General features: G+C 57.9%; 13 protein-coding genes across 13 annotated transcripts; 5 read left to right on the top strand and 8 right to left on the bottom strand.

Moving 5' to 3' along the window:
* Positions 1-6: 6 nt before the first annotated feature.
* BJ171DRAFT_73246 (DHHC palmitoyltransferase-domain-containing protein) lies at positions 7-2,583 on the top strand. The gene is made up of 8 exons (XM_053115862.1): positions 7-216; positions 403-474; positions 668-762; positions 891-1,282; positions 1,407-1,480; positions 1,653-1,735; positions 1,990-2,267; positions 2,396-2,583. The coding sequence occupies exons 1-8, from the start codon at positions 132-134 to the stop codon at positions 2,460-2,462; spliced, it is 1,146 nt and encodes a 381-aa protein (XP_052967496.1). The 5' UTR covers positions 7-131; the 3' UTR covers positions 2,463-2,583.
* BJ171DRAFT_502043 (uncharacterized protein) lies at positions 2,575-5,862 on the bottom strand. Its single transcript, XM_053110743.1, has 12 exons — positions 5,736-5,862; positions 5,434-5,488; positions 5,132-5,156; positions 4,959-5,033; positions 4,780-4,857; positions 4,678-4,690; positions 4,464-4,497; positions 4,026-4,307; positions 3,861-3,878; positions 3,152-3,430; positions 2,913-3,003; positions 2,575-2,758 (listed from the first exon to the last, which is right to left on the bottom strand). Exons 1-11 carry the CDS (start codon positions 5,764-5,766, stop codon positions 2,949-2,951), a joined length of 945 nt encoding a protein of 314 aa, XP_052967495.1. The 5' UTR covers positions 5,767-5,862; the 3' UTR covers positions 2,575-2,758; positions 2,913-2,948.
* Positions 5,863-6,036: 174 nt separating this feature from the next.
* BJ171DRAFT_502040 (S-adenosyl-L-methionine-dependent methyltransferase) lies at positions 6,037-7,515 on the bottom strand. The gene has a single exon (XM_053110742.1). It carries the CDS (start codon positions 7,383-7,385, stop codon positions 6,300-6,302), a length of 1,086 nt encoding a protein of 361 aa, XP_052967494.1. The 5' UTR covers positions 7,386-7,515; the 3' UTR covers positions 6,037-6,299.
* Positions 7,516-7,732: 217 nt separating this feature from the next.
* On the bottom strand, positions 7,733-10,437 carry BJ171DRAFT_502039 (uncharacterized protein). Its single transcript, XM_053110741.1, has one exon. The coding sequence runs from the start codon at positions 10,017-10,019 to the stop codon at positions 7,956-7,958; it is 2,064 nt and encodes a 687-aa protein (XP_052967493.1). The 5' UTR covers positions 10,020-10,437; the 3' UTR covers positions 7,733-7,955.
* Positions 10,438-11,049: 612 nt separating this feature from the next.
* BJ171DRAFT_423233 (uncharacterized protein) lies at positions 11,050-12,416 on the bottom strand (the record flags this gene model as incomplete). Its single annotated transcript, XM_053107589.1, has 5 exons — positions 11,050-11,285; positions 11,365-11,464; positions 11,584-11,801; positions 11,943-12,179; positions 12,284-12,416. 5 exons carry the CDS (start codon positions 12,414-12,416, stop codon positions 11,050-11,052), a joined length of 924 nt encoding a protein of 307 aa, XP_052967492.1.
* A 453-nt stretch (positions 12,417-12,869) lies between these two features.
* On the top strand, positions 12,870-13,969 carry BJ171DRAFT_502037 (thymidylate synthase). The gene has a single exon (XM_053110740.1). It carries the CDS (start codon positions 12,892-12,894, stop codon positions 13,882-13,884), a length of 993 nt encoding a protein of 330 aa, XP_052967491.1. The 5' UTR covers positions 12,870-12,891; the 3' UTR covers positions 13,885-13,969.
* A 240-nt stretch (positions 13,970-14,209) lies between these two features.
* Positions 14,210-15,257, top strand: BJ171DRAFT_502035 (Rhodanese-like domain-containing protein). The gene is made up of 3 exons (XM_053110739.1): positions 14,210-14,434; positions 14,548-14,668; positions 14,889-15,257. The coding sequence occupies exons 1-3, from the start codon at positions 14,231-14,233 to the stop codon at positions 15,071-15,073; spliced, it is 510 nt and encodes a 169-aa protein (XP_052967490.1). The 5' UTR covers positions 14,210-14,230; the 3' UTR covers positions 15,074-15,257.
* A 34-nt stretch (positions 15,258-15,291) lies between these two features.
* On the bottom strand, positions 15,292-18,601 carry BJ171DRAFT_598516 (Mechanosensitive ion channel-domain-containing protein; the record flags this gene model as incomplete). Its single annotated transcript, XM_053114846.1, has 6 exons — positions 15,292-15,490; positions 15,766-16,023; positions 16,160-16,409; positions 16,552-17,122; positions 17,320-18,058; positions 18,171-18,601. 6 exons carry the CDS (start codon positions 18,599-18,601, stop codon positions 15,292-15,294), a joined length of 2,448 nt encoding a protein of 815 aa, XP_052967489.1.
* A 220-nt stretch (positions 18,602-18,821) lies between these two features.
* Positions 18,822-19,709, bottom strand: BJ171DRAFT_502032 (uncharacterized protein). The gene has a single exon (XM_053110738.1). It carries the CDS (start codon positions 19,555-19,557, stop codon positions 18,850-18,852), a length of 708 nt encoding a protein of 235 aa, XP_052967488.1. The 5' UTR covers positions 19,558-19,709; the 3' UTR covers positions 18,822-18,849.
* Positions 19,710-20,142: 433 nt separating this feature from the next.
* Positions 20,143-20,781, bottom strand: BJ171DRAFT_598514 (uncharacterized protein; the record flags this gene model as incomplete). Its single annotated transcript, XM_053114845.1, has 1 exon — positions 20,143-20,781. One exon carries the CDS (start codon positions 20,779-20,781, stop codon positions 20,143-20,145), a length of 639 nt encoding a protein of 212 aa, XP_052967487.1.
* Positions 20,782-21,666: 885 nt separating this feature from the next.
* Positions 21,667-22,275, top strand: BJ171DRAFT_616066 (uncharacterized protein; the record flags this gene model as incomplete). Its single annotated transcript, XM_053115346.1, has 1 exon — positions 21,667-22,275. One exon carries the CDS (start codon positions 21,667-21,669, stop codon positions 22,273-22,275), a length of 609 nt encoding a protein of 202 aa, XP_052967486.1.
* Positions 22,276-22,527: 252 nt separating this feature from the next.
* Positions 22,528-24,625, top strand: BJ171DRAFT_502031 (aldo/keto reductase). Its single transcript, XM_053110737.1, has 5 exons — positions 22,528-22,821; positions 22,953-23,048; positions 23,156-23,527; positions 23,655-23,932; positions 24,086-24,625. Exons 1-5 carry the CDS (start codon positions 22,547-22,549, stop codon positions 24,277-24,279), a joined length of 1,215 nt encoding a protein of 404 aa, XP_052967485.1. The 5' UTR covers positions 22,528-22,546; the 3' UTR covers positions 24,280-24,625.
* Positions 24,472-27,203, bottom strand: BJ171DRAFT_73153 (uncharacterized protein). The gene is made up of 2 exons (XM_053115861.1): positions 25,512-27,203; positions 24,472-25,368 (listed from the first exon to the last, which is right to left on the bottom strand). The coding sequence occupies exons 1-2, from the start codon at positions 27,076-27,078 to the stop codon at positions 24,665-24,667; spliced, it is 2,271 nt and encodes a 756-aa protein (XP_052967484.1). The 5' UTR covers positions 27,079-27,203; the 3' UTR covers positions 24,472-24,664.
* Between the last annotated feature and the right edge of the window lie 12 nt (positions 27,204-27,215).

The following is a 27,215-nucleotide window of genomic DNA, read 5'->3' as shown; positions in this document are numbered from 1 at the left end:
TAGCTGAGCTTGGTGACTCGGCACAGCCTATCTATCTCCATATATCGATACCTTGAATCAGCGACGATCGGCAAACGACAGTCCCGCAGACACCCCCTGAAAGCAATCCGTGTCTTGTTCAGTCCCAAGCCATGATCAACCGATGGAAAAATTGGCTCAACATGTGCCTCCTGCTTTCCAGGCTGCTGCCCGTGATATTCGTGGTCTCAATCGTTGGTAGGTCCTCGTTGCTGTCGTCGAACCGCCGCCCAGCCTCGGTCGTCCAAACAACGGCGTAATCGGGCAAAGCCGGCAGTGCAATAGCCCTGAAGCTGTCTGAAACCAGTAGTCTATGAAGCCTCCGCCTTGTCAATCGGCCGTGCTGATCCACCCTTTCGAATATTCCCCCTTCTCTATCCTCAGCATGGTCAAGCTACGTATACCTGACACACCTCGTGCCCTCGCTCTTCACTCACGGATACGGAATGTCTGCTGGTACGCCCTGTCGAATCTAGTCTAGTTACTTATGGATGCCCTATTTCGGAGCAGATACACTCTTGCTGTGATTGGTGTACTGCTGGTCTCGGCCGCTGCAGTGATATTGGGCCTGGGAGGCACCGATCCAAGTAGAGAGATCCGGTACGGCCGCAGGTGCTTCATTGACGAACGGATACTGCCTTCCTCACAGCACTCTATATCATGGGATACCTGCCGCTCGTGGGTCTGTTCATGATGAGCTATTACAAGATCGTGACTGTGCATCCCGGAACCCCCGTCGTCAAGGTATCAGATGTGTGTGGCTGTCGGCAGCGGGCTCAGGCAGCCAAAGTTCCGGCGCCGGAGATGAGATGTGCTGCAAGCCGTGCTGCCAGTCGTCACTGACACTCATTGATGGACCGGCCTCTCTGCAGTTCTCTCTGGGTCCGCACGGTGCTCACGACGACTTTGAGCTTGAGGAGCCTGACATGCATCCTCCGCCTCTGGCCCCCAATCCCGTCGTGGGGACCGATGGCTTTGTCGAGGACGACGAGGGATTCAGCTACGAGACCGCCCCGCACGGCTCGTCGTCATACCACAATCGGTTTGGATCAGGGACCGGCATTGTCGGTGGACACGTCCCCATCTCGCAGTACGACCCCGACGACTTTATCCGCCGCGACGACGATCCGATTGCGAATCGAGACTCGATCGATCAGCCGACCTGGCGGGCTCTCGAGCTCAAACGGGACGGCTCCAAGCGATACTGCAACAAGTGCAAAATCTACAAGCCTGATCGATGCCACCACTGCTCCGCCTGCGATCAGTAAGCAGCCGCTATCAGATCCGTACATTGCATGGAAAGTGGCCCAAGGAGACACCAGCCAGAGTCGCTGACGGACCAAGTTGCTTTGTGGTCGTGCGGCCGCCTCTCTCTCTCTCTGATGTAGATGCATCCTGAAGATGGACCATCACTGCCCCTGGATCAACAACTGTGTGGGATTTCGCAACTACAAGTATTTCTGTAGGTGTCGCTTCTGTCGCCAGGGGGCTGTTCAGGCGGTGTCCAGCGGATAAAGCCCGTGAGCCGTATTGTAGTGTTGCTTTGTCAAGCCAGGGAATCGTACGATACGGAAATGCGGCGGCTGTCGCTGGCACAGGTGGCTCGCCTAACGCAAATGTCCATCCCCACACAGATCTCTTTGTCAGCTATGGGGCCCTCTACTGTATATATGTGTTCGGAACGGCCTTGGGAACATTCCTGTCGCAGCAGTCGCTCGTGAGTATGGCCTCCAACATGCAGCACAATCACTCGGCACCGAGCGACCGTTCCAGGAAGTAGCAGCAGCCGAACGCTGGACCTTCAGCGTGGAGGCGTGCAAGACCTGGATATGAACCCATCGATCCGTTGATGTGCTGCTAGTAGGGCGAGTTTTATACAGCGGTTATGCACACGACATCATCGTCCTCGACTAACAGACTCGCTACCATTGCCATGACTGCCATCATTGCCATCATTGCCATCATTGCCAGTCGATCATTGAAGTCGACTTGCAGCTCCTTTTGTTGATTATGCTCTCGGGCATCTTTGGGCTCTGCTTGCTGGGCTTTTCTGGGCTGCACACCACCTTGCTCCTCACAAACACCACCACAATTGAGTCAATCGAAGGTGCTCGGACCATCCGTCTTCCGGATGGATCGTCCGCGAGGACGGGCAAGGTCAACATCTACAATCTCGGCTGGAAGAAGAACGCCTCGCAGGTCATGGGTCAGCGGGGTTGGTGGAGCTGGCTTCTGCCTGTGTCCGATGAGTAAGTGCACTCAGCAGTATTCAGGCGCAAGGAATTGACGCTCCTGCTGCCGGGGCTGTGCATGGTGCGTGGTGCATGAGGTGCGCGAAGTGGATTGTGCTCTGACCCTATTATACTATCGACCGTAGATTTGGCGACGGCCATTCATTCGAGATCAACCAAAGCGCCTACACGAAGATTCAAGGGGGTGTGTAGAGGCCATGCCCATCTGGCGCGCCAAAGCACCATGTTTCTCCCCCTCCCTTCTCATCATTGGCCAGTCGCCGTCACGTCGCAAATGCTAGACAGCAATCGCGCATTCTTGTCATCATTCCAATTCTTATGGCCTCCGCTGTATTCAAGCAAATACAATCAACTAATGTGTGTGGACGCGACAAGTCTCACAAGGCGCATCCGCTTTGGATGTAGTCTGGGCATCAGCTGGTGGCCGGTCATCAATGCTTGCTAATCGAGGGATCTTGGTTGATGCGGCGGGCGATGAAGCCGGACTACTGACAAGACGAGAGGCCATGCGCATCCAAAGCGGCATCAGTACCGGAGAAGGCGGCTGTGCCTCCATATGGAGGTCGCTGCTCCTAGCACTGCAAACGAGAGCAGTGCCATGCATGTCTCTACGATCAGTACCGTTGACCATAGGATACTTACAGGAAGCCTATCTTATGGCTGGCGAAGTGCGGTGTTTTACCATTTGCCATTGGCGTCATCTGCGTTTCCTTGGCTTTGCTCCGGGCTGGCGCTAGAGGGGAGGATTTGTCAGATAGCCAGGAACAGTAACACCCAAAGGCAAATAGCCCATCGTTAGTCCATTCGAGGAGCGAATGACACACATGGTCAGCATCCGTGTCAGTCCCCAGCGCATCCAGAGACTCGCCGCAGACACTTACCCGCGGCGGTTGCGGTTGCGCTCCTCGTCGGATGGGGGATCGACGGACATGTCGCGCTTGCGATCCCCCTCAGGGGTGCGATCCTTGTTGTCGCTCATCCTTCGATCATCCTGGCGGTCCTTGTCGCGGCGCTCACGGCGCGGGGATCTCGAGCGAGATCGGGAGCGGGATTTGGATTTGGATTTGGGTTGGTCGCCTCTGCGTTCTGGCTCACGGCGGTCGCGCGACGGGCTGCGGCGAGATCGACGGGCCGACGAGTTGGAGTCGTCATCATCTTTCCTGTAGATTCGGATTGCGCCAGGGGGGTGGGACGGGAGAGATGGCGGCGGCGGTAGGTTTGGGATACGTCAGGAGCAGATCCGGAGCAGCAGCATGGAAGGAGGAGGTAGCCGGCACGGTCTGATTCGTTTTTCGATGTCTCCGGCAGGCGCGGGGCCAACTTGCTCAATGTAGAAGTAAAGGTATCCAACTCTGCCAAGCGAATGCGGCAGGGGAGGCACAATTGCGATCATGGCCTCAAGGGAGCGGATGTGGCAGGACGAACGGCGACAGGCGGACTGGCAAATGGTCGAATAGTCGAGTCCAGCGAGGGCACGTCATAAGCATTATCCATCCAACAGAGCAGAGAGCGACACTGTCTTTGCAGGTCCATGCCCAGCAAGATTCAGAGACAGCCGGGCGCGGCGGAGGGGGCGGCGAGGCGTATTACCTGCGGCGGGGCGATTGGCTGCGTTCGTAGTGCAAGCGAGTCAAGGAGGCACATAGACACACAGGGTCCCAAATGTCCGCAGGTTAGTTCCACCACCCAGGGATGGCGACCAAGACCGAGCCTCTGACGTACTCTCACGGCATCGACTTGCCAACCGATACAAACCTGCGACGGCTGCGGTTGCGGTCATCGTTGCGCTCGCTGTCGCGATCATCGTTGCGACGATCTCTGTCTCTGTCTCGAGTTCGGTCACGATCTGCATCTCGGTCTCTGTCTCTGTCTCGAGCGCGATCTCTATCCCTGTCCCTGTCTCGGGCACGATCACGATCACGATCACGGTCACGATCGCGGTCTCTATCACGGTCTCGATCTCGGTCGCTGCCACGATCGCGATCGCGATCTCTGTTTCGATCGCGGTTTCGGTCAGAATCCCGTTGGTTGCGGTCTCTGCGAGCGAAGATGGATTAGAAGGCCATGGGTGAGCACTTTGTCGGGATGCGTGACACTTCAGCCACCCGCCGGACAAATAGCTGGTTTGGGGGGCGCTCTCGATGGATTGCAATCTGTACTGGATGCAGTGACGATGTCAGAAGGACAACTTACCCTCCGGATTCGGGACAGTCGCGGGCCCAGTGACCTAGAACGCAAGTTGCAAGTTGAGCGGGACAGGAGGACCTCGACATCGGGGGTAGTTGTTCGACAGGTGCACTGGTACTCTGATGCTATTCCGGCGGCTACTTCCATCGGCAGAGAGTCGGTGATGGTAGACATGCTGTCCTGCAAGGGGACGAGCAGCGAGCTGCTTGACGACACAAACCTTCTCGGTGGCACTGGAAGTGGGACGTAGATTCATACCACCTGTCAACAACGCCTCGCGCTCAGCAACGGAAATGACGATGCATTCAGCACGGACGCCTACCTTGAAGCATTCGTTATCACTGGCACGGCGAGCAGCGCCGCCCTTGACCCACTCGACGACAATGCGCATGCCATTGATCTAAGGGCCAAAGTGCGGTCAGTAGTGCCCGGGTTGAGCACAGTCTGAGAGCGGGACTGCCGGCTCAACAGCTGGTCGGACATGATTGGACTGATACTTACGGACTTTCCATCGGTTCCATTCTTTGCGTCTTCCGCATCACGCTTCTCCTCAAACTCGACAAAGGCATAGTTGAACTGGGAATCAAGGCACGACAGCATGAATCTTCACTTGCCACGGCGGGTCACGGACGGAAATCTGCCGGCCGGCAACAACTCAGCCCTGCAATACTAACCGAGTGGCCCTGCTTGATCTCGCAGCTGGAAGTAGAACGTCGTCACAGACAGGCCACCGAAACAGACGGCAGACCGCCGCAGAGCAGAGTTGGTCAGAGACCTTGACGAGCCCGCAGAACGCGGAGCCGATTCTGGCTGGTGCCCAAAACCGGCTGACGCTTGCGGTCAAATGAAACACCGCCAAGCGATCGTTGCCAGAACGCTTCCCAACGGTGCTTCCCGGCAGTGCTTCCCGGCAGTGCTTCCCAACGGTGCTTCCCAACGGTGCGCCCTCACGGAACCAAGTGCACCCCCGTCTTACCGCGAGAGTTTGCCATAGGGGGTATAGAGATCCTCCAGCTCCCTCTGGCGGAGGCCTGAAATAAAACAGTGGCAGGGTAAAAGATCAAGCCAGGGGCTCAAGAGATACGAGATAGATGCAGCTGCCCAGGGCATTGCTCTGGCTGCTCGGTGGGCCGCTTGCCATGGGCCGTGATGTGTTGCTGGCAGACCAGCGCTTCCGGGGAGGGTGCATCGTTCCAAGCCCAGAAGCCGGACAGCGAATCAAGATCTGCCTCGGGCAAGAGGCGAGTCGCCGTGACAGACAAGCTGAGGACAACGCACCAGAGGGCAGGCGGCCAATAAAGAGTGCCATCGACAGCGGTGTCCTTGCGTCCAGCGAGTGCTGCAAATAGCCGGTCAGGGAAGCTTGATCAGCTCCAACCTGGTTGGGGTGCCTTCCTCCAGACCCAACGGCCTTTGGGCAGAACAACCGCACACACACACGGCCCCATCTTCTCGCCGCCTTCTCGCCGCGCGTGGCTTCTCGGTCGCTGAGTCGCTGCGCCACATCTGGGCTGGGTGTTCGCTGGGATCATCCCGCCAGCCAACAGCACAACTGTCTCGAACGATTGCCTCGAACGATTGTCTCGAACGATTGCCTCAAACGATTGTCTTGAACACCTGTCTTGAAAGAGGTCCATCGATGCAACCGCCTGCCCTGCGAAACAGGGCCGTCCATGCGCATCTCTCCGGCAGCTTTCGCTCGTGAATCACTCGGGGCTGGGCTGCCGCTCAACAGGGACTGCAGACAGCAATCGACCCAGAGCACGACAATCAAGGATGCAATGTTTATTGTGCTATCGCCGATCGAACGTCCGAGCCTGGGTATCGCGTCGACCCAGGTGTTCATGACCAATATCCCACCGCAGCGCGGTCATGACCGGCCAGGTCCTGCCACACTTCTGCTCGCTTGATCTGGGCGATGCTCCGCAGCAGCCCAAGTGTCTCTTGTGACTGGTCGCATCCATTGATCTCCAGGGCAATCGCCGGCGTCGGCCCTGGGTTGTGGGCTTCGAGAGTGTGCTCGGTTGGTATCAGACGGATGGACTCTTGGTTGATGTGCTTGACGATGGTGCGGATCAGCTCCAAGCCGTCTCCGCCAGACTCGAGCGCCACCGCATCCTCCCAGTCCTTGACGCTTGCCGCTAGCCTTTGATACTGCATTCGCGGAATGTAGGGAGGATTTGCGACAAGGATATGATACCCTTCTGGATGAAGTGCCCTGGCGAGCTGGTGAGGATCGGTGAGATCGGCTTGGTGGAACTCGGCATTTCCGATTCCAAGCCGACGCTGATTGATTCGGGCCAGAGCGATCGCCCGCGCGGATATGTCGATGCCGGTGACCGAGAACTGCGGCTGGCTGTGGGGTTGCGATGGCAGCGGTTGTCCGTTGAGATGATGGGCCAGGGCCAGGGCAATGCAGCCGCTCCCGGAGCAGAGATCGAGGATACGAATGGGATGCCGTCGATCAGGCTGATACAGAAGGCTCTTGCGGATCTGTGTGATCAGCCGCTCCACCCATTCTTCTGTTTCCCACCTGGGGATCAGCGTCGGCGGACGCACGGTAATGTCGAGCCCCAAAAACGGCTGTGAGCGAAGGAGATATTGCAGCGGCTTGTGGCTTCTGGATCGGAGCTCGGCCCAGCGATCCAGTCGTCGTCTTTCGGCCCGATCCAGTCCAGAGTAAGCCCTGACGAGGGCCTCCTCGCTGCCGTGCAGTGTCGAGAGCAACTCGAGAGCGTCGGCGGCTTTGGCCGTCCTGGGCAAACGAGAGGCGGCCGTCTTCCGGGGAAAGTGGTGCGATGGCCGGATGCGCCGCTGAAGCAACTCCTCGATGCACCAGCGAAGCTCAGACGATGCTTCGGCATCGCTGCCTGCAGCCATGCGGAACTGGAGCACCAGCGCCGCAACAGCCTGTCTTGTTGTCGCCATGGTCTTGGGTAGCAAGTGCTGCGGGTGATTGTGCGGGCTGGGACGAGACAGATCCGAAGCAAGATCAAAAGTCGTCGCGCACGGCTTTTGGGTTTCGACAGGGCTCTGGCGGCCTCAGGAGTACCATGACATGTAAACCCACGGAGCCATCCAAAGTTCCAGTATATACACCACCCCTGCACTGCGACTTGAATGCTTGTCGATCATCGCTGCAGGAGATCAGCCAGATGCTCAAGACGATGCCCCCGAAATCAACGAACCCCACTGGAACCGATCGCACGGCTGCAAATCCACAACAGTCCACAGCTGGTCGATCAGCAGGCTTCTGGGTTCTGGTGCCAGAGAAAAAGGGACACTTCCGTTTGTTTGTTTTTTTCTGGAACAAGCTGTATGCAAGTGTGCCCATTCGATTGGGACAAAGCACGGCACCAATATTACAACCCAACCGCAACCGATCTCATGACGGGGCGATCCGACCATAAGCGATATAATGCAAAGCCCTATCCGTATAGGCCAATGTAGGCGACTTGGATCAACTCTCTCTGGCCGTGGCTGCTTCTCGGCTTTGAGTTACTTTGACATGGGAACCAGCTCCGGCCCAAAGTACTTGCCGATCATCTCATCAAAGCCAATGTCGTGGTTGACCAGGTCCCTATAGAGCTCCATGAGGTCATCGCTCAGAATGCTGTTGATGATGGGCCCAGACTCGGCGCTTCGAAGCAGCGAGGCCGCCTCGGGGGTTCGGCTGAGGCGCTTGAGGCTACACTGGAGCTGCGTATGCATACGCATTGACTTGTAGTAGACCCGCTGCTGCCGAACAGCCAGAGCCGCCAGATCAGGCGGCAAATCCACATGCCGGGAGACCGATGGTCTGATTGCGGGCATCGACTCGCCCGTCAAGGACGCATCGCTCGGCTTGCGTGTGCTCATGTACTGCTCCAGCTCGATTTCGACGTTGGCCGTGCCTTGCTTGAAGATGTTCTCTGTCGACGATCGGGTGCTGGCGGCGGGCTGGATTTTCGGCGATTCGGCCGAGCTCGAGTCGTCGCTGTCCTTCCGCTTCGAAAACCAGCCACTGCGGATGGCATTTCGGAAGGTCTTGAGGCCCTTTCGGGCCTTCTCCATTACCAGCTCTCCCTTGGCGACATCGAGCTTTGACCCGACCGACGCTATCCGATGGCTGCGGTCACCCTCGGGGCCCTCGGCTTTTGCGGCACCAAAGCTTGACCTGAATGCCCAGTTACCGACGCTGCTTCTGGCACCCACTAAGCTCTCGAATGTTCCTGAGCCAGGCTGAGATCGAGCTGGGTGCTGGTCGGGATGGCTGGGGCCGCTGTCCTCTGTGTCTCGGTCCCAGCCATACACAGCACTCTCGCCGTTCTGAATGACTTGCTTCAGCAGCTGCTGAATGCCGACAACGAGGGTGACTGCATCATTGACGGTCGAGCCGATGCCGACCGCCGGAGAGCTTTTGCATCGATGTGATGCGATGGTTGGCGACGGCACCAGCTCCGCCGTCTGCGTGCTCGTACCTGCCGGGCTGTACTCGGGAATGCGGATGCGAGCGATGTTGGAATCGACGCTTCCCTTGCGATCGCGAGCAAGCAGGCCGATCTTGGTGTTGAACGGGGTGGCCAGTGGCTCGCCGCCTGAAGCCTTGGTGCCCCAGATGCTTGTTTGGTGCGAACGGGGTGCTGGTGCTTCGGCTTCGGGCGATGTTGGCCGTGATCGGGCCGAACACGACGGCCACAGACTCCTATGGTTGTTGCCCGAGACTATGATGGCATTCGGATCCAGGCCGGCTGTCACCGAAAGTGGCACGCTGTGATCCGCCGGATCGTCCAGGTAGTTCTGGACAATGTCATCGTAGTCGTTGGGCGACGAGGAAATGCTGGTCCACGAGCAGCGCCTGGGAGCAACTGAGGGCATGTGGATGGCTGGGAGACTTGGACGCCTTGTACCGGAGCTGCGGGGCCCGGCTTCATCGAGGGCCCTGAGATCGTGGTAGTGGCTATCGTCCCGGGCCGGAATCGAGAGACCGAGCTGTCCACGTACATCTGCCCGGTAGTTGCGCGGAAGCGACGACTTGCGCGGAGCCAGGACGTGGTAGTTGCCTTCTGGCGGTTTGGGGACGACGGTGGGTTGGGCAGCAAGATGGACAGGCGGCGCAATGATGGATTTGCCGTCTGGGGCGACGATGGGAACTTGCTGGCTGATCCAGGCTTGCAGCTGGCGGCCGGACTGCCCGCCATACTGCATGACTGAAGCTGGTGGCATGGAGCGGGTGTTGGGTATGGCCGTGGGAGCGGGAGGAAGGGCCGGTAGCGGCAGACTGGGTGGTCTTGACGAGCGCTTGGCCATGATGGAGATGGAGATGCCTGTTGCAGAAGGGGCTGCCGAGGATTGTTGTCGCCGGGTGTGGCCAGACGATGCGCTTTCGACGGGCTTTCTGTCAGCGAGCCGGAAGGATCTTGCTCGGCAAAGGAGCGCTCTGGAGACGACGAGGAGGCCGGATCGGACCAAAAGCAGGGTCGGCAGCGGCAATAGAGGTTGCGGCATCCCCAGGACAAGAACCCGCTTGGGCGGGAGGTGCCGCGATATATATGCTTGACTCGACACAGCGGAGAGACTCATGACCGGAGGGAGAGGGAGGCCGGATCGGCTTGGTCGCTGTCCCAGTCCCGTTGCTGTTGGAAGGGGCCAAGGCAACCCGCGGGACTCCCCTCTCGCTGCCCAGCTCCCAACGAAACCATCCGAGGCGGGGCGGACCTCTGTCCCCCAGAAGCAGCAGACCCACCGAGCAGATCGGCATCAGTCACTCAACAAACAGGGCGAGGATGTTGGGGAGGGAAGTAGTGAAAGGATGCCGGGTCGAGGATTGCTGCCGGGTCGGGGATTGCTGCCGAGGCATCATGCAACCCAGATAACAGCTGATCGCAGAACGGATGCTCTTGCGTTTGAGTGATCCCATAATCCGCACCGGCATGCAATAGATATGATGCTCGTATGAAGGGTTATGGTTGCGTGTGTGGGGGAGATCCAGAGGAGGCAGCAGTGACTGGAGCAAGAGGGAAGCGAGACAAGCGGCACCAGCAACCTCCGCTGCTTTCCCAGCCCGAGGAGAGTGCCCGATGGAGTGCACCCGAGGAAAGCATACCCCATCCACAAGAGCAGATTGCGCTCGGCAGTTGACCGCCGTCGCAGGTTGCTGCTGACCATCCCTTGCCCCTTGCCCCCTTGCCTCTTGCGTCCAGCTGCCATCTCCCTCCCCCTCCCGGCATGGTGGTCGCCTGGAGACACAATCAAGCAGGATGAGGATCCCATGCCGTCGCCCCAAGAGCGGTCGAGGTGCGGTTCTCGATCGAGCAGCCTTCACAGTCGCTGCACTGCGTCCCAGAGGGTAGGTCCATGGATGTGCAGCGCCGTATCCGCCGCGATCACGATCTCGAATCATGGTCATGACCTCGGGCACGAATCATGAGCAAGATCACGAATCATGAGCACGAATCATGGGCAGGGTCACGAATCAAGGCCACAGCAACGCTCTAAATTGGCTGGGATACAGGTGTATTTTCCCCAGGACATCTCGATACTGCGATCGGACTGTTCGGATGAGCAGACAACAAAACCATTCGTTCGTATGCGGGCTGGGTTGGATCGGGGCTCAGTTGGTCTTCTGAGCCTTGGCCTTGAGCTGCTTGTAGTCGCCGGTGATGGGGACGGCAAACTTCATGATCTCGCCAAAGAGCGACCAATCCAGGACCTTGAGGATGAGCTTGGTGGTGACGCCAAAGTAGCCGTCGTCGACAAGGGTAAAGTAGCCGGCGTTTCGGCAGATGGCATCCGAGATGACCGAGGGGCTTGCGGCAGTCTTCTTGAAGAGCACGACGATATCCAGAGCTGCGGTGTAACAGCAATCGGTTGGTTAGCTCGGAATGCAGATTATCGAATGCAGCCAGGCGAGTGGAAGAAAACATACAGGAGTTCTTGTAGAAGTTGGAGGCGATCGGGCTCGGGTGGACGACCATAACATCAACGCCCTCGGGGCGGAGCTCGGCGGCCAGAGCAGCACCCAGGTTCTGGAAGGTGCGGGCAGTGGGGAGGCGGGATGAGATGGGGGGGGGACGGTTAGCAGGCAGTTCTTTGCGGACAGGATTGTCCGTGCTCGCAGTCCATGGTGCCGAATGAGTACACTTACCGTCAGGAAGACTTTGGTGGGGCCATACATGGAGGTCAAGGGCGTGGGCAAATAGGCGGCGCCAGAGCTGGTGAAGCAGATGAAGCCTTTGAGCTTCTTGGCAATGAGCTTGCGAGAAAAGTGGTGGGCGATCTTGATCGAGGCGGTGGCGTTGGTGTTGTAGTTGGCCAGGACGGTTTCAAGGGGGGTCTCGGCAAAGAAGGAGGTCACGATGTAGCCTGTCGATGGCAGAGGATCAGGCTTGCATGCCGAATCTACTGTGCGGATGCACACAGGGCAGGGCACAGGTTCGGTGTCGCTTGACCCGAACCGCTACTGCCACCAGCGTAGCTGTATGGCTCATGCTACCAGGCTCGTACCGGCATTGCTGAAGATCAGCTGGATGTCCAACCCGTCGGTAGCCTTGATGACGCCATCCATGAATCCATCCTTGGAAAGATCGGCCTCGACAGCAATGAACTTGCGCTGCGGAAAGTCACGCTGGAGCTCGGTCATGGCTTGCTTCAAGAGTTCGTTCGGAAGCGCAACGATGACGACATTGATGCCCTGCTCGGCGCAGCGGCGGGCAATAGCCAGGCCGATACCCGAGGAGCCACCTGACAAGAAACGGACGACAACGAGACGGCGTTGAGAACTCAAGCTCCCTGCTGAGTGCGGGATCAAGCGCCTGTGCGGGATGGCGAGGATGGGCGGCGCCTACCAGTGACGAGGGCCCACTCGGCATTGTACTTTTTCTTCAGGTTCTGCACGGGCAAGTACAGAGAGATCACAAACGGGACCAGGAACGTGGCCAGCGAGCACACTGCGACCCAGGCAAAGATAGTTCCAATCATGGCGGCAGCGGGTGATGAGAGAGGCAGCGCAGGCGAAAGTTGGGCTGCAGGGGTGAACGAGGGACCAGATCGCGAAAAGCCAGCCAGCCCAACCCGGTCTTCTCGCTCGTGTGCCATGCGAGGAGGTCGTCACCGCGTCAACAACACGGCAGCTCGCTGCAGATGTACCATCTCCCGTGCCCTGATCGGCCGAGTGGTATGAATGCATCCCTCCGTTGCGAGCGGGGTATCGCTGCCGGGGGGTATCGACACGGCGGTTCGATTGCGGCCTGGAGGGAGGGGAACTGCATTCCCGCTCTCTCTCTCTCTCTCTCTCCATCCACGTGCCAGCGCATCTCCTTCCTTTTGTGGAACCCATGTCTGCCCGATCGGGTCATATTGCGCAGTCGCCCAGCCACAGTCCGCCCTGTGTTTCAATGCCGTCTTGGTCCTGGTCCTGGCCAATGTCTTTCACCCCATCCAGTCCTCCGTCGAAATGACCCACAGTCCAGAGCCCAGCAAGCGCGAGCACGAGGAGCTGCAGTATCTCCGGCTCGTCCAGCAGATCATCAACGAAGGCGCCCACAGAGCCGATCGCACGGGCACGGGCACTCTCTCCCTTTTCGCCCCGCCGCAGCTGCGGTTCTCCCTGTCGGAAAACACATTCCCGCTCCTGACCACCAAGCGGGTCGCCGTGCGTGCTGTCATCGAGGAGTTGTTTTGGTTCCTCCAGGGCCGGACCGACAGCAACCTGCTTTCCGAGAAGGGCATCAAGATCTGGGATGGCAACGGCTCCCGCGAGTTCCTCGATCGGGTCGGTCTGGCCCACCGCCGTGTCGGGGACTTGGGCCCTGTCTACGGCTTCCAGTGGAGACACTTTGGCGCCGAATACAAGACCGCTGACGACGACTACGCCGGCAAGGGCGTCGACCAGCTGCGCGAAGTGATATCGGCCATCCGCAACAACCCCTATGATCGCCGCATCATCTTGACTGCCTGGAATCCCGCTGCTCTCAAGGACATGGCCCTGCCGCCCTGCCACATGATGTGCCAGTTCTACGTATCCACACCAACCGAGCGCGACCCCATCCCGACGCTTTCCTGCCAGCTTTACCAGCGCTCTTGCGATATGGGCCTCGGTGTCCCCTTCAACATTGCCTCGTATGCCCTGCTCACAATCCTGATTGCCCACGTCACGGGCCTGAAGCCCGGCACCTTTGTCCACTGTCTTGGCGACGCACATGTCTATCTGGATCACGTCGATGCACTCAAGGAGCAGCTCGCCCGTGTGCCCCGGCCATTCCCGAAGCTGTACATCAAGGACCTCAAGAACGAGTATTCGTCCGTGTCGGAGCAAGAAGAGCTTCTCCGGCGACGACAGCGCTCCGTCGATGAGATGCTGGCGGAAATCGAGAGCTTCACCCTGGAGCATATCGAGATCTTTGGCTACGAGCCGCACAAGAAGATTGCCATGAACATGTCTGTGTGATTACCGGCGGGCTACACAGGTTCTACCTAATAAAGAAGCGGCAGCTTCTGACCTGCCCATGCTGCTGGGCACATCGGCGCCCCGACTCCCATCCTGCTGGAGAGCGAGCTGGCTCTGTGATTGAAGCAGCCCGTGGGATTGTATTTGATCGCTGGTCGCAGCTGTTTCTCGAGCAGCATAAGGGCCAACAGATGGCGACTCTCGAGCAGCCGGCGATGACGACGCTGCACGGGCTGGGGGTGGGCACGCTGCATCGCAGCATGGCGACATCGACGGGTGAGGGAGCGAGGGGGGGTTCGGCTTGGCTCTTCGCAACAGGCGGTTCGTTCAAGCTCTCTCTCCGTCAATGTTGCGTGTCGCCTTTGTCCGCTCGATCGCAGACCGATCCCTCAAGACCATCCTGCAGCCACCGGCCGCCAGAAAACTCACCAGCAGCATGTCCGCGCCCCAGTATATCGATGCAAGTGAACTCGTCAAGGATATCCGCAATCCAGCCCTCAGAAGCGGCGTCGACTATCTCGTCGTCGATGTCCGGGATGAGGACTTCAAGGTATCGCGGACCTCGCCGGCTTGCATATCGATGTTGTTAGGTGTGGGGCAATGCTCCAGGGCGACCAAGGCGCTCAAAGAGGCGATCGCCTGACAATGCTGCCGCTCGAACAGTTCGGCAACATCCCAAATGCCCTGAATGTGCCAGCACACGAGTTCCTCGAGACTGTGCCGTCGCAGATCGAGCGGCTCAATAGCGCCAAGAAGCTTGTTTTCCATTGTGCTCTCTCGCAAGGTACGTGAGGCCCAGTCCGGCTCGATGGTGCTTGCTCCAGAAAGGATGCGGTCGATTACCGACGGCGAGGAAAATGCCACTGGGAGAGGATTGTGTGGGACATTGGTCTCGGTATCCCAAAGGCCATTGACGATTCCGGCATGTCGGCCGACTGACCCAAATCTTTGCTCCAACTCAACCGCCCCCTGGCTTGCTCGCGCTGCTGCCGGTCGACACCCAGTTCGTGGGCCAAAGTGCGCCGGCCGTTACCGAACAGCTCTCAATGCCGCCGTCCAGGAGGGTACGGCGAAGGAGCAAGAGGTCGTCATCTTGCGCGGCGGCTTTGAAAACTGGGTCCACCAGCACCAAAAGGAGCCGGATCTTGTTGAAAACTACAACGCCAAGTACTGGGCCGATCCTTACTAGATCTAGTGCGGCAAATTGATCTTGTGCGGCAAATTGATCTTGTGCACAACATCATGCCACATCTCTGTAGTAATTGCGGGCCTGAAGCTCGATGATCTGTAGACCGTACGATTCCAGCCGTGTGATTGCTTTCGTTGTGGAGCTGAGGGGCGTACTATTGAATACAGCCGGTCGATCTCCATGATCTCCACGATCTCCATTCACGGTGTGGTTGTCAATCAGAGATGGCTCTGGTCCACCCCAGCCGCTCCGTCGACATGGTCATCGCGATCGTCGCTGTTCCGCTGACTCGGCTCGGAGTTCCAACCCAAAACTTCAGGCGGCACAGCGTTCAGCCGCACCAAAAGATCGTCGGGATCGGGAGTGCTTATGCCGACTGTGCTGAGGCCGTCGATCAGTGCTCGGAAGAAGAGCTGCCTGCGAGCATGAAGCAGATGCATTTCCACGCCATTGTGCTTGTGCGGTATTGTAACGGAGAGTTGGAGACTGTCCAGGCATACCGGATCAACAGTCAGGACCCGGTCAGTCAGTCAGTCAGTCAGTCAGTCAGTCAATCAGCAGCCAGCGACCTGCGTCGCACTCAGAACCGGCGGGCAGGATTTGAACCATCCCGGCTGAATGCGACGGGCTCCGGTGGATTCAAGCCACGAAGGATGTGCTGCAGTGTGGGAACGGGTGCTCGGCAGCTATACCTATACTTTGACAGAATCTGGACAAGATGGAAGTTGATGCTGGGATTAAACTCGCGCCCGTTGTCTTCGACAAAGGCAATCATATACTTTTGCAGTTCGGCGACCTGAGCCCGAGTCGTGGTGAAGTCCACCTGAAATTTGACGTCCTCGGTGATGGCGCCTGACCGGCGAATGTTGGATATCTTTTGCTTCGATAGCGCCGCATTGGAGACGTAGACTTCCTTGCCGTCCTGGCGCTTGAGATTGGCCTGCATGATTCTGTATCCAAGTGCAGAGGCCAGTGCCGATCGGACCATGTTCAAGAGACTTGCTTCAGCACAGAATTGCAGAGCCATTGAGCGGTTGGCTCAACGGCGCTCGTTGTCGGCAACAGAGATGTCCCCGGGGAGCTCACCTACACTCCTTGACATAGTATCGCTGCCCTTGCACCTCGATCAGATCTCCAGAGTCGAAGGGATGCGAAAAGAAGAGAAAGAGGATGTTCTCGACGGCATTGGTGATGATGCCGCTGATGGCAAACAGCGTACCGAGCCACACGGCGGCGATCGCTGTCATGAATGAACTGATGTCGATGTTCCAAATCCCAACCGACACGAGCAGCACAATGATGTAGACGATCGACATGACCATGTTATCGAGTTTGCCTGGTCGGGGGGGGGTTCATGGTGAATGGATGGAGTCAGCGGGTCATAGTGTCGCTTCTCTGTCGCCACTCCGCCACAAATCTGTCATGAAGCCGTCGTCGCTCTGTCCTTGCGCTTATCGCCCGTCAGCACGCCAGCCTACCAACTGTCGATCCAGTGTCGCGGAGACTGATCTCGAGTGAGTTGCGCTCCTCAAAGAACTTGATGACTGCCGCTCGGAACTCCCGCATCGTCAAGTCGCCATTCCCGTCGGCATCAAAGATCGAAAATGCCTCGGCGGCTTCCTCGGCAGTGTCGAAATACGGCTCAAAGTCTGATACGGTGAGGATCATCGACCTTTTATCCTTTCGCAAGGCAGTCCACATGCCCTTGGCCAAGGCCACGGCTTCCTTCCGAGACTGAACCATGATAGACTCGCCTGCGATCTGGACATCCATCCCAAGCGTCGTGCCCACGAGTCGACTGACCAGTCCACCCACGTCTTTGGCCCAATACTTGGCCGTCCGTATCTTGGACTCGATTTGTCGGAGAGCGGCCGCCTGGAACTTGACTGGCGACTTTGCTTCGTTCGGTGCCGCTTCTCCGGGCTTCTGGCCGTTGGTAACGCGATTGAGCTTGTGGTGCAGGCGGGCGTTGTTGAGATGCTCCATGATGGCGTGTTTGTGTCTGTACTTTGCGATGCGATCTTGATATGTGCTTTTGTGGAAGCTGAGCTGAAAGCACCGGCAGCAGACGGCGGGTGAGTTCAAGTGCACAGGAGCGGACAGGCATGAGTGACGGGCTGCCCTGCAAGAACTGCCAATCGGCATCGACACAGCCAGTTGCTGGGAGCATGTCCGGGAGAATCGCCGTGACGAAACCAGGGCAGGCGGTGATCCTCGGGCACAGCTTGTCGGTGCGATTCACTTACCGAAAAGATCTGCATCACCAGTCGCTCTGCACCAAGCATGATGGCGTAAAACAGCAGACAGAGCAAGAGTTTGTGGACGACGACCTGCCAGGGCAGCCGAGCGAGCTGTGAGATATTGTTGGTTTGGGTCGAGTTGGTGTTGTTGGCGGTCGTGTTGCTGTTCAGAGTGGTTCCGTTGGTGCCGATGCTACTGTTGGTACTGGCGGTGCCGTTGGTGCTAACGCTGACGCTGTTTCCACCGTTGAAGGCAAAGGGATTCGACGTCGTTCCTCCGGTAAAGGTGTTGTCGAACATGACCAGGGTGATGATTGCGAAGGCGAAAAAGGTCACATACGGCTTCATGAACCGCATGTAGTCAAAGACGGTGTGCACCTCCGGGTTGTTGTCTCCGACAAGGATATCGTAAAGCTTGGACAGAATCTCGGGCACCACCGCGGCTCCATAAGTGAGGAGCCAGTACACGGCCCAGAGAATACAAAAGAATATGGACCAGACAAACAGCGCAGTTCCGCCGATGGACCACGGCGAGTTGATGGAGCGCAGCTCCGAATACGATGTCATGTTGCCGAGATTGAAGACCTGGAGATCGGCCTGCACCGTCGTCGAGGCCCGCAGATTTACCAAATAGTCCACCAGAGCCGGAATTCCCAGGAGAGCAATGCCAAAGATGCCGTAGAGAATGAAGCGCGGGCCCATCGGAAGCTTCTGCATGCATCGTTTGTACTTTTGATACACATGGCTGGCATCGAGAGGAACAAACCCATCAGAAGCATAGTCAGAGACTCGTATCCAACGAGGATGGTTTTCTTGGTAACCGGCGGTATCGATGGCATGCGATGCGAGTTGCCTACCCTCTCTTCTTGGAGATACTGAAGACGCTCTCACGGTCGTTGAAGACATGCCACTCAAACGGGCTGTCCATCTCCAGATGGGGCGACAGCTCGGGCATTTCCTTGCTGCTGCTTAGCTCGGTCTCAGTCTGCGACGTCCGCACCTCACCACTTGCAGCATCGCGCGGCGCAATCGGATCGTCGATCGACACGATCGAGTCAGGACCGATCATGCGAGCGGCACCGCTGTCGGATCGCTCGACAGCAACCGAGTCGGCGAAGCCCACGGATTTTTTCGTCGATCGCGGAACCGAGATCCTCAGGTTTTGTGGGTTTCTGTCTCTGGCCAGCGAGATGCGTCGCCCGTCCTGAGGGACCGCCGATGCGTCGTTGGCATCGACGCTGTCGCTGGATGTATTGGTGGAATCGATGAGAGCGCTTCGCGAATTCATGACGCAAATCTGAGTGTACAGACAACGATGCTGGCTCAAGCGCACACATCGTGGACGATGACGACGGCGGATACAGATCGACGGCTCAGCAGCGGATGGCGGGAACATTGGGATCCGAGCCCGCCATTTGTCAGGGCCGAGGGTACTTCCGAATGGACTACTGTATGTTTGGGTCCTGAATCAACACCCTGGATGCCTTGGACACACTGAGCTGATCGGATGCATTGAATGAGCATGTATATTCAGGGTCAAGAGCGGAAAGATACAGGGCAGCTGGGAGTCGTAAAAGATAGCCTGCGAGGGCTGCAAGTATGCGAATGTCCTTTAGCACGACACATTGCCTGAAAGACTGCTGTCCTCAGAGTCGACGGTGATTTGGCCGATAGACCCGGGCGGCACGACGAGGCGGACTGTTGTCTGAATCTCCAGGATGGCGACGGTCGAGCCTCCGCCGCTCTGGCTCGAGAGGCAGCTTGGAGACGGCGGTATCGGATAGGCGACCGATCGCATGTACTCGCTTCCGGCAACGGGTCCGGCAAAGACTTGAATCTTAGAGCCGTGTCGAGATGTTCCTCTGAATCTGTGGGACTGAATCTGTGGGACTGAATCAGATAGGCCAAGCCGCCTGGAGGGAGCTCGACGAAACCTCGGACTTGGATCTGCGGTGCTGTCAGATACCAGCCCGATGGAACCGCAAGAGAGATGGCGATATTGCAGGAGCTTGTGGCATCGGCGATACTGGCATTGACATCGGCATGGGCGATGAGCGAGTCAAAGATCAGGGTAAATCCAGTACTACTGCCGAACGAGGTGTGGCCGACGGAGCCGCCAGGGCATCCAACTCCGTCGTAGGTGATGTTGAGAACCTGGGCACCGGAAGGCACATAGGGAAGGGCTTGGGCGGACCGGTGGGTGAAGCAGGCGAGAAGAGCAGTCACGATGGCGAGCAACTTCATTTCGATTGTTGAGTGCTGGGAAATCGAGCTGTCGGCGATGGAGGGCCGATCTCCTCACCGGGACTTTTGATATATACTGCTCAAGGCCATGTCTTGAGCCCCTTGCCGTTGTTTGGGGATCGGTAGCTATGCGGGGGGGGGGGCAGGAAAAGGCCCTGTTGGCAAGCCAGACGCAGACCTGGCTTTCAGGGTCCGGCATGCTGGACGGACTGGATTGGCATGGAGTGCGGCACCTCACCGTCCGGGCATCCGCTTCCCGTGGGCCTGAACCAGGCACGGCACTCTCTTCTGCATCCTGAATACACCCACCCACATTGCAATCATGACCAGGCAGCGTGTCCAAAGCGACCGACGCTGTGGCTGCCTCTGGTAATGCCCCTGGAAGGAGTATCCATTGAAACCACGGAGAATCTAACTGTCTTGACGGCGAGACCCACGGACCTGCCCAAAGGATCGAATGTATGCTGTATTTGAAGACGGTGCTCCCAGACCACCAACAGGCGGTGGTTGATGCGAAGGACACAATGGAAACTGTCCCGTTTACTCTGAACATGCTCCATCACTCTTGCTTCGAGAGTCAGGTGCTCAGCATTGGTTCCAGTTTAGTCCAAACACTTGCGTAACTTTCCCGTCTGTAGAATCGGTGGTGATCAGGCCAGAGTCCCCCGAAGCAGGGTCAACATGGATCAGCACAGAATTCTGAATGTTGACTACGGTGGACTGGCCGCAATCAGACCAGTTCAAGTTTTGGGTCGGCACGGCGTCGTACGCTCTCTTGAGGTAGTTCTTGGAGATCGGGCCCGTGAAGTCGACCGAGAACGGTGCCTGGTTGCCTCTACCTTGGAAGTAGTAGAATCCTGACTCGCTTGCGGTGCCGCTGGCTGGCAACTGTACAAATCCACGGTAGTCCACCGTCAGGATGGAGAACTGCCATCCGGGAGGTACATGGATCCCCAAAGAGATCTGGCAAAACTTGCGGCTATCGGTGATGGTGCTGCTGGGTCCGGCAGAGGCCACAAACTGATCGTAAATGAGGGTAAAGGAGGTGCTGTCGCTTGCAATCGAGGTGCCGACGGTGCCTTGAGGGCAGCCCGATCCGCCGTAGGTGATGCTGCTGATTGCGACACCGGTGGGAGGGCTCGAAGCCATGGCAAGTCCGGTCAGGGACAGGAGCCACACGAGTGTGCCGAGGAGACGGAGAAGTTGCGGGTTTTCAGCAGCCATGACCCTTGCTATGGACAAGATTGAGTCTGGGTCCAGGGAGTGTTGAAGGTAGTGTGCGAATATGATGCACGTAGGATGCGACGCTGTTGGGTGCAGGACAACGATGCATCGGGCCCCCGCCACGAAGGTCTTATAAGACCGGCCCTGATTCCCAGGACCCATGTTGAGAGGGCCGCAGTGGTGCTGGCTTTCCCGCGCTCCTTGTGAATCCGAATGCTTCAAAGGCGGGAACTTTCGCTACTGGGCGCCATGATGAGCAGGCACATGGTGTCATGTATGGGAGGCAACCCATTGCTGCTGCGTCTTGGCAGAGAGCCAGCAGCCGATCCGCACTGCGTCACATTGACGGAGGCAAGCATCGGGGCAAGAGCGGCGCAAGCATCCGCTCGGCTCATGGATGCAAGTGCGCCCTTTTTTTCACCCGCCATGTTGCCCCACATCGGTGCCGCCGGTATCCGCCATGTTACCCCGGTACATGCCTTGTGATGCCGGAGAGCCAGTTGGCAGCGACCCCGGCCCGCCCATCGACATCGGCCAAGCTTCTCGGCGCTCGATCCAAGGCGGCATTCTCCGATGCTGACCCCACGGCCCCGCTCGGCCCGTCATCGCCTCGGGCTCCAAGACCGCCTTGCTGTACGTATCCAGCAGTGGCCCAGGGGCTGCGGGGCGGCCTCGCAGGACGATGCGACGGAGATGACAACGCAGAGCGCGAGAAAAGGCGGTAGCATCTGGCGGGAAGCGCTGCCTCTCAACTGGGCTCCAGGAGTATAAAGTAGTCGCTCGACATTGGTCCTGGACTGACACCCGTCTCAGACCTTGTCCGATCAGATACACCCCGGCCATCCTCTTGAACACTACTCCACTCGTATCCTGGCACGCCCTGTCATGTTTGGCTTCTTTCACCTCGTGGTCGTCATCGCCTGCCTTGCTGCTGCCCTGGTCTCGGCTCAACCAGACCACTCCAAGGTTTACATCCGCGGCATCAGCTACGGCGGTAGCGGATGTCCACAGGGCAGCGTTGGCCAGTCGCTCAGCCAGGACTTGACGTCGTTTACGCTTATCTTTGATAGCTTCATTGCCTACACGGGCGACGGTCCGGCCAACCGCAAGAGCTGCCAGATCAACGTTGATCTCGTGGTCCCGAACGGATGGACCTTCTCCCTGGTGGGAGTCGACTACCGAGGTTTCGTGGAGCTGCCTGCCGGCGGTATTGCCACGCAGTACTCGCTCTACTACTTCCAAGGCGAGCTGACCCAGGTCTCGAACCAGCATGTGTTCAAAGGCCCTATCAGCGGCCAAAACTACTTGGTCCACGACGATATCCCGCTCGCCAGTACTCTCTGGAGCAAATGCAACGACGTCGTGCCATTCAATATCAAGAACTCGATCAATGTCAATGCCCCCGCCGGCGCGTCCCCCCAGGGCCAGATCACGACTGACACCATCGACGGCAAGGTCACCCAGATCTGGGGCTTGCAGTGGAAGAAGTGTTAGGCTTCCTGCAGCGATCCATGGACATGTGCTGCCGAGCATAGAGTGATTGCCAATGAGGCGATACGAAACGAGACGAAGCGAGACAAATGGAAACCAATTGAAATGAAATGAAATGAATTGAATTGAATTGAAGCGAGAGTGCGGGTTGCTGGATATGGCCATGGCTTCTCTTCTGGTTCTGAATACATGCTTTTGCGATGGCCATTGGCAAATACCGGCTGCTTCGACGTCATCTCCCTTGCCGCAGCATGTCTCGTGGCGCCTGCCTGGCATGGGGCTCCGTTTGAGTGCATTCATGAGTCGTATTTGCAGCGCATTTGTCAGCCCCGCCTTGCAGCAAGTTGCTTGCGGACTGTCCCTTCCTCCGCTCATTCGCCTATATATCGCTTCCAGCACACCCTCGTCCCATCGGCCCACCCATGCTCCATCGATCAGCCCGCCTCTGACTCGACCGCCCACCATGTCGCCCATCTCCAAGATTCCCACTCGCGCTCTCGGCCGCAACGGCCCTCAGGTCTCATGTCTCGGCCTCGGATGTATGGGAATGTAAGTCTTTCTTTGGCTTGATGCAGCCGGGTTCTACTCGTCTGGCCTTGGCCCAGGCTGCGAGCTGCTGATGCATGGTATTCGTCGGCCCGCACGCCGTTCTGCTCACCGATCTGCGCCTCGTGTTTCAGGAGCGAGTTCTATGGAGCCTCCAGTGAGGAAGAGTCCCTCCAGGTCCTCAACCGAGCGATCGATCTGGGCTGCACCTTCTGGGACACTGCCGATGTGTGAGTCTCGATCCCAAGTCCTGTGTCTGAGCAGCTACACCCTCTCGCCCCGCCCGCCCCGCTCGTCCATGGGCAAAGCTTAAACTCACTAAACTCATTCTGCGCAGATACGGCCTTGGTGAGAACGAGAAGCTCCTGGCCAAGGTCCTGGCAACCCGCCGAGACGAGGTTTTCCTCTGCACCAAGTTCGGCATCGTTCGCGATCCTGTCACCAAGCAATTCACCGGCGTTCGTGGAACTCCCGAATATGTCCGCAAGTCTTGCGAGGACTCTCTCGAGCGGCTCGGCGTCAAGACCATTGATCTCTACTACCAGCATCGGCCCGATGCCAGCGTGCCCATCGAAGATACCGTTCGCGCCATGGCCGAGCTGGTGGCCGAGGGCAAGGTCCGTTACCTCGGCCTGAGCGAGTGCAACGCCGAGACCCTGCGCCGTGCCCACAAGGTTCACCCTATTGCCGCAATCCAGATGGAGTTCAGGTGCGTACGCCATGTGGTTTGGCATGCCTTTGGGTCGTTGGAGGCCGGCATAGGAAAGTCCCTTGATTATTATTAGAACTATAATGATGGTCAAGACCCTGGCTGATCGATGGCTTTGTCGGCGCAGTCCCTGGGTCCTTGATATTGAACAAAACGATGTCCTCAAGACAGCCCGTGAGCTGGGAGTCGCTATTGTCCCATACAGCCCTCTTGGACGCGGGTTCCTGAGCGGACAGATCAAGAGCATCGACGACCTCGACGAGAACGATTACAGACGATTCAACCCCCGGTTCATGGGCGACAATTTTGCCAAGAACCTCGAGCTGGTGCGCAAGTTCGAGAGCTTGGCCAAGCAGAAGAACGTAACTTCAAGTCAGTACGTCCTTGCCTGGGTCCTGTCGCAAGGTAAGCATGCATTGTCTGTCTGGACACTTTGTCGATGGAACGATTCATCCTCCAGTACCGTTTCCAACCACGGCGAGCGCGCACACCACATCTGCACTCTGTCGAGCAGCTACAAATGCTGCCATTCGCTCCAATTGTTCCGCGCTGCTACAGGTATCGACTTTATTCCCATCCCTGGAACCAAGCGCATCAAGTACCTCGAAGAAAATCTGGTTGCTGCCACCATCACCATCACACCCGAGGAGGACAAGGTCGTCCGCGATCTGCTTTCGCAGTTCCCGGTCAGCGGCGCTCGTTACTACGTCAACGCCGCTGTCATCAACAGCAGCGATAGCTCGAAAAAGTAATACCCCCAGGGCATGTGTGCCGCAGAAGCTGCAAAGAAATAGCAGCAGGGGCCATCGCATCTGCGGATCGGCATGCAAAGTGTCTGGCCAAAGAAGCAATCAAGGGACGCACGATCGGGCGTGCATTGCAATATATACTGAGTGTGCTCTGTGCGATTGCAATTGTGATTACGACTCCGACTGCGACTGCGGCCACGGTTGCAACTGACCGTGCTCGAGAGCGGAGGACACCTATGCAGCATTCTGGCTGCGTTGGTATGCGAATTGATGGATTGTGGCGTCCAATTGGATCCCCGGCAGCTGGCGGTCTCCCCTTTGCCCCCGCCTCCGCGATCATTGTGGACGATGAATAGTTATGTATTCTATTCCAAAGCAGTGTCATGTTTCACTTTATGAGCGCTGTGATGCGATCCATGGCTTGGCGAATGTTCTTGACAGCGGGGTGGTCTTCACTTGTGTAGATCCCCGTGATGATTGAGTCGGCTTGGCGATAATACTCGAGGGCTTCGCTGAACTGGCTGTGCTCTTCTTCCACTTGTCCGGCCGCCGCCAGGACCGAGGCCACGTCCAGATGGTTGCGGGTGCCATGCACCTGAGTAAAGATGTCGATAGACTCGCGGTAGGACTTGAGCGACTCCTCCAGCCGGCCCTGCTTCTTCAACACAGCTGCGAGTGTGCAGAGCGTCTGGGCAATGTCGACATGGCTTCGAGTGCCGTGCAGCGCAGTGGACTTTTCGATGTTCTGCTCGCACAGCTGGATGGCCTTCGAAGAGTACGATTTGGACAGTGCCAAGCGTGCACTCTGCAGAGCGACCTGACTATGCAGTGGCTTGGTGTATTGCTCAGGGACCGTGACTTTGATGTATCGCTCGAGATGTTTGGAGAGGAGAGCGGCCGTCCGATCCAATGGCTCGACCACCTCGATCAGTGCCTCACCAGTGGCGTCAACCATCGCATCGGCCAGCAGCTCGGGGTGCTCCCACACGTAATCATGGACAACAGCCTGCACCAGCGCGTGCATGGAGTATCTGTCGTTGACTTCGGGTTGGAGCAGCCCATACTGAACGAGCAGTTCGACAAGAGCCGAGCCTAGCAGTCAAGAAGCGAGTCCGTATCAGCCGATGCGCTCCGCATGATGCCGTGGGAGTGATATATGCGGTAACGACGATGAAATAGACACCAGCGGCCACCACGCCCACCCCTGCAGCAGCTCCCATGCATGGTCGACTCACCGTCGGCGGATAGCTTGGCTTTCTGTGCGATTGCCCGGATGAGCTGGAGAGCAATGCCGTCAGGTGCCAACAGGCTGATGGCCCCAGCCAGACGACATGCATCGGCGCCTTGATTTTTCTCGAGCATCTGGGAGATGGAGATGCTGGCTATGGCTCGGAGAGACGCGCGGATTTCGCCTTCGTTTTGGAACTCTTCAAGCGCCTCGGAGAACTGACGATCGATCTCCTCGATTGGCATATCGCTGTGCTGGAAAAGCGAAACAAATAGCTGCACAACCAGTGGGTAGCCGTCGATCTTGGAGACGACGCTCTTGAGGCTCGCCTTGGCCCCGTCGCTGGAGATCTTGTTGGCGATGATGGGGGATGCGGAGAGGATGTAACGCAGCGTGGTGTTGTCGGTCCATGGCTCGAGCCGGAGCCGGTCCTCCAGGACGATACCATTGCCGGCCTCGAGGGCAGATACAAACACTCCGTCGGGCAAGGTCGGCAGCTTGGTAGTCACAATCACATCCCCTCGGAACCCGGACTGCCCAGAGCGCTCAAAGATGGAATTTGCCACAGCAATGTCGTTGACACCGTCGATGACGAGGAGATAGCCTCGACTCTGGGCAAAGAATCGAGCGGCATGCTCTTTGATCGTGGCTGGATTTGCCCCAGGGCATGCATCCATCAAGCTGCTCTTGGCCGCTTCCTCGGTTGAGCAGTCGACATGGTAGACGCTGCTGTACTGAGGGCCTGTGCCGATTGTTTCTTGGCGGAGCCGGGCGATTTCATCGCTATTGCTTGCTGCGAGCCTTCCCATCATGAACTGCGAAAACTGGCGGACGAGAATGCTATGCTCGTCTCCCTCGGCTCCCGAGAGCACCACTCGTCCAGTCAGGGTTATCTGCTTCAGGAGATTGTCGATTGCGGCCGGGTCGGCGGCAAGGGTGCTGCTGGTACGGAAAACGGTGCTGAGTCTGTCGGTGGTTTCTTCGTCGACTTGGACTGGATGCACGATGCTGAAGATTCGGTAGAGCAATCTGTGGGGTCGATCGGGGCGGTATCGGTTCAGGTACACAGACTTCAGTTCGGCCATGACCGTCTTGAGCAGGTCCAACTTTGGGTCGTCGGGGAAGCTGTAGCTCAAGGGATCAAAGTCGACGTAGTGTTCGGAGCCGTCCTTGGTTTCCTTGGTGGCAATGGAAAACGGGAGCACCGACAGGGCAGAGCTGCTTTTTTCGATATTGAAGGCCGCCTGGATCTCGAGGAAAAGTCGATTGTCCTCGCCATTTAGGGCACTTTGCACCATCGCATCGAGCGAGGCCTTGCTGAGGAACAGAAGGGCAACCTTGCTCCTGGGTAAGGCATGCAAATGCCCGTCCGACCAGGCGCTGGCGTTAACGAGACAGTCCGAATCGCAAAAGATGCTGAGAGGGCGGGCAAATCGGCGGGCCGAGACTGTGAGGAGCAGCTCTTTGAGCGGCTGGACGGCTGTACTGTCCGAGGAGGCTCGATAGGAGAGGAAGAGCTCGTGGTCGGAGCCGTGGGTCAAACACTTGTACGGCTTGGTTTGGGAGGCGGACATATTCGAAGGCGGGCTTTGGAGGCTGGGCAGTCTCTGGCGAGGGCTCGGGGAGAGAGCGGAGGAGATGAGGGGAGACAGATATGCTGGTCTGCGGTGGCGAGGGGCGGCGAGTGGTCAAGCGAGGGAGGGTATCAGGG

This window comes from Polychytrium aggregatum (genome assembly GCF_025602895.1).
Source record: "Polychytrium aggregatum strain JEL109 chromosome Unknown BJ171scaffold_15, whole genome shotgun sequence".
In the NCBI taxonomy this organism is placed as follows: Eukaryota; Fungi; Chytridiomycota; class Chytridiomycetes; order Polychytriales; genus Polychytrium; species Polychytrium aggregatum.
This window is presented reverse-complemented; position numbering and strand designations above follow the sequence as displayed.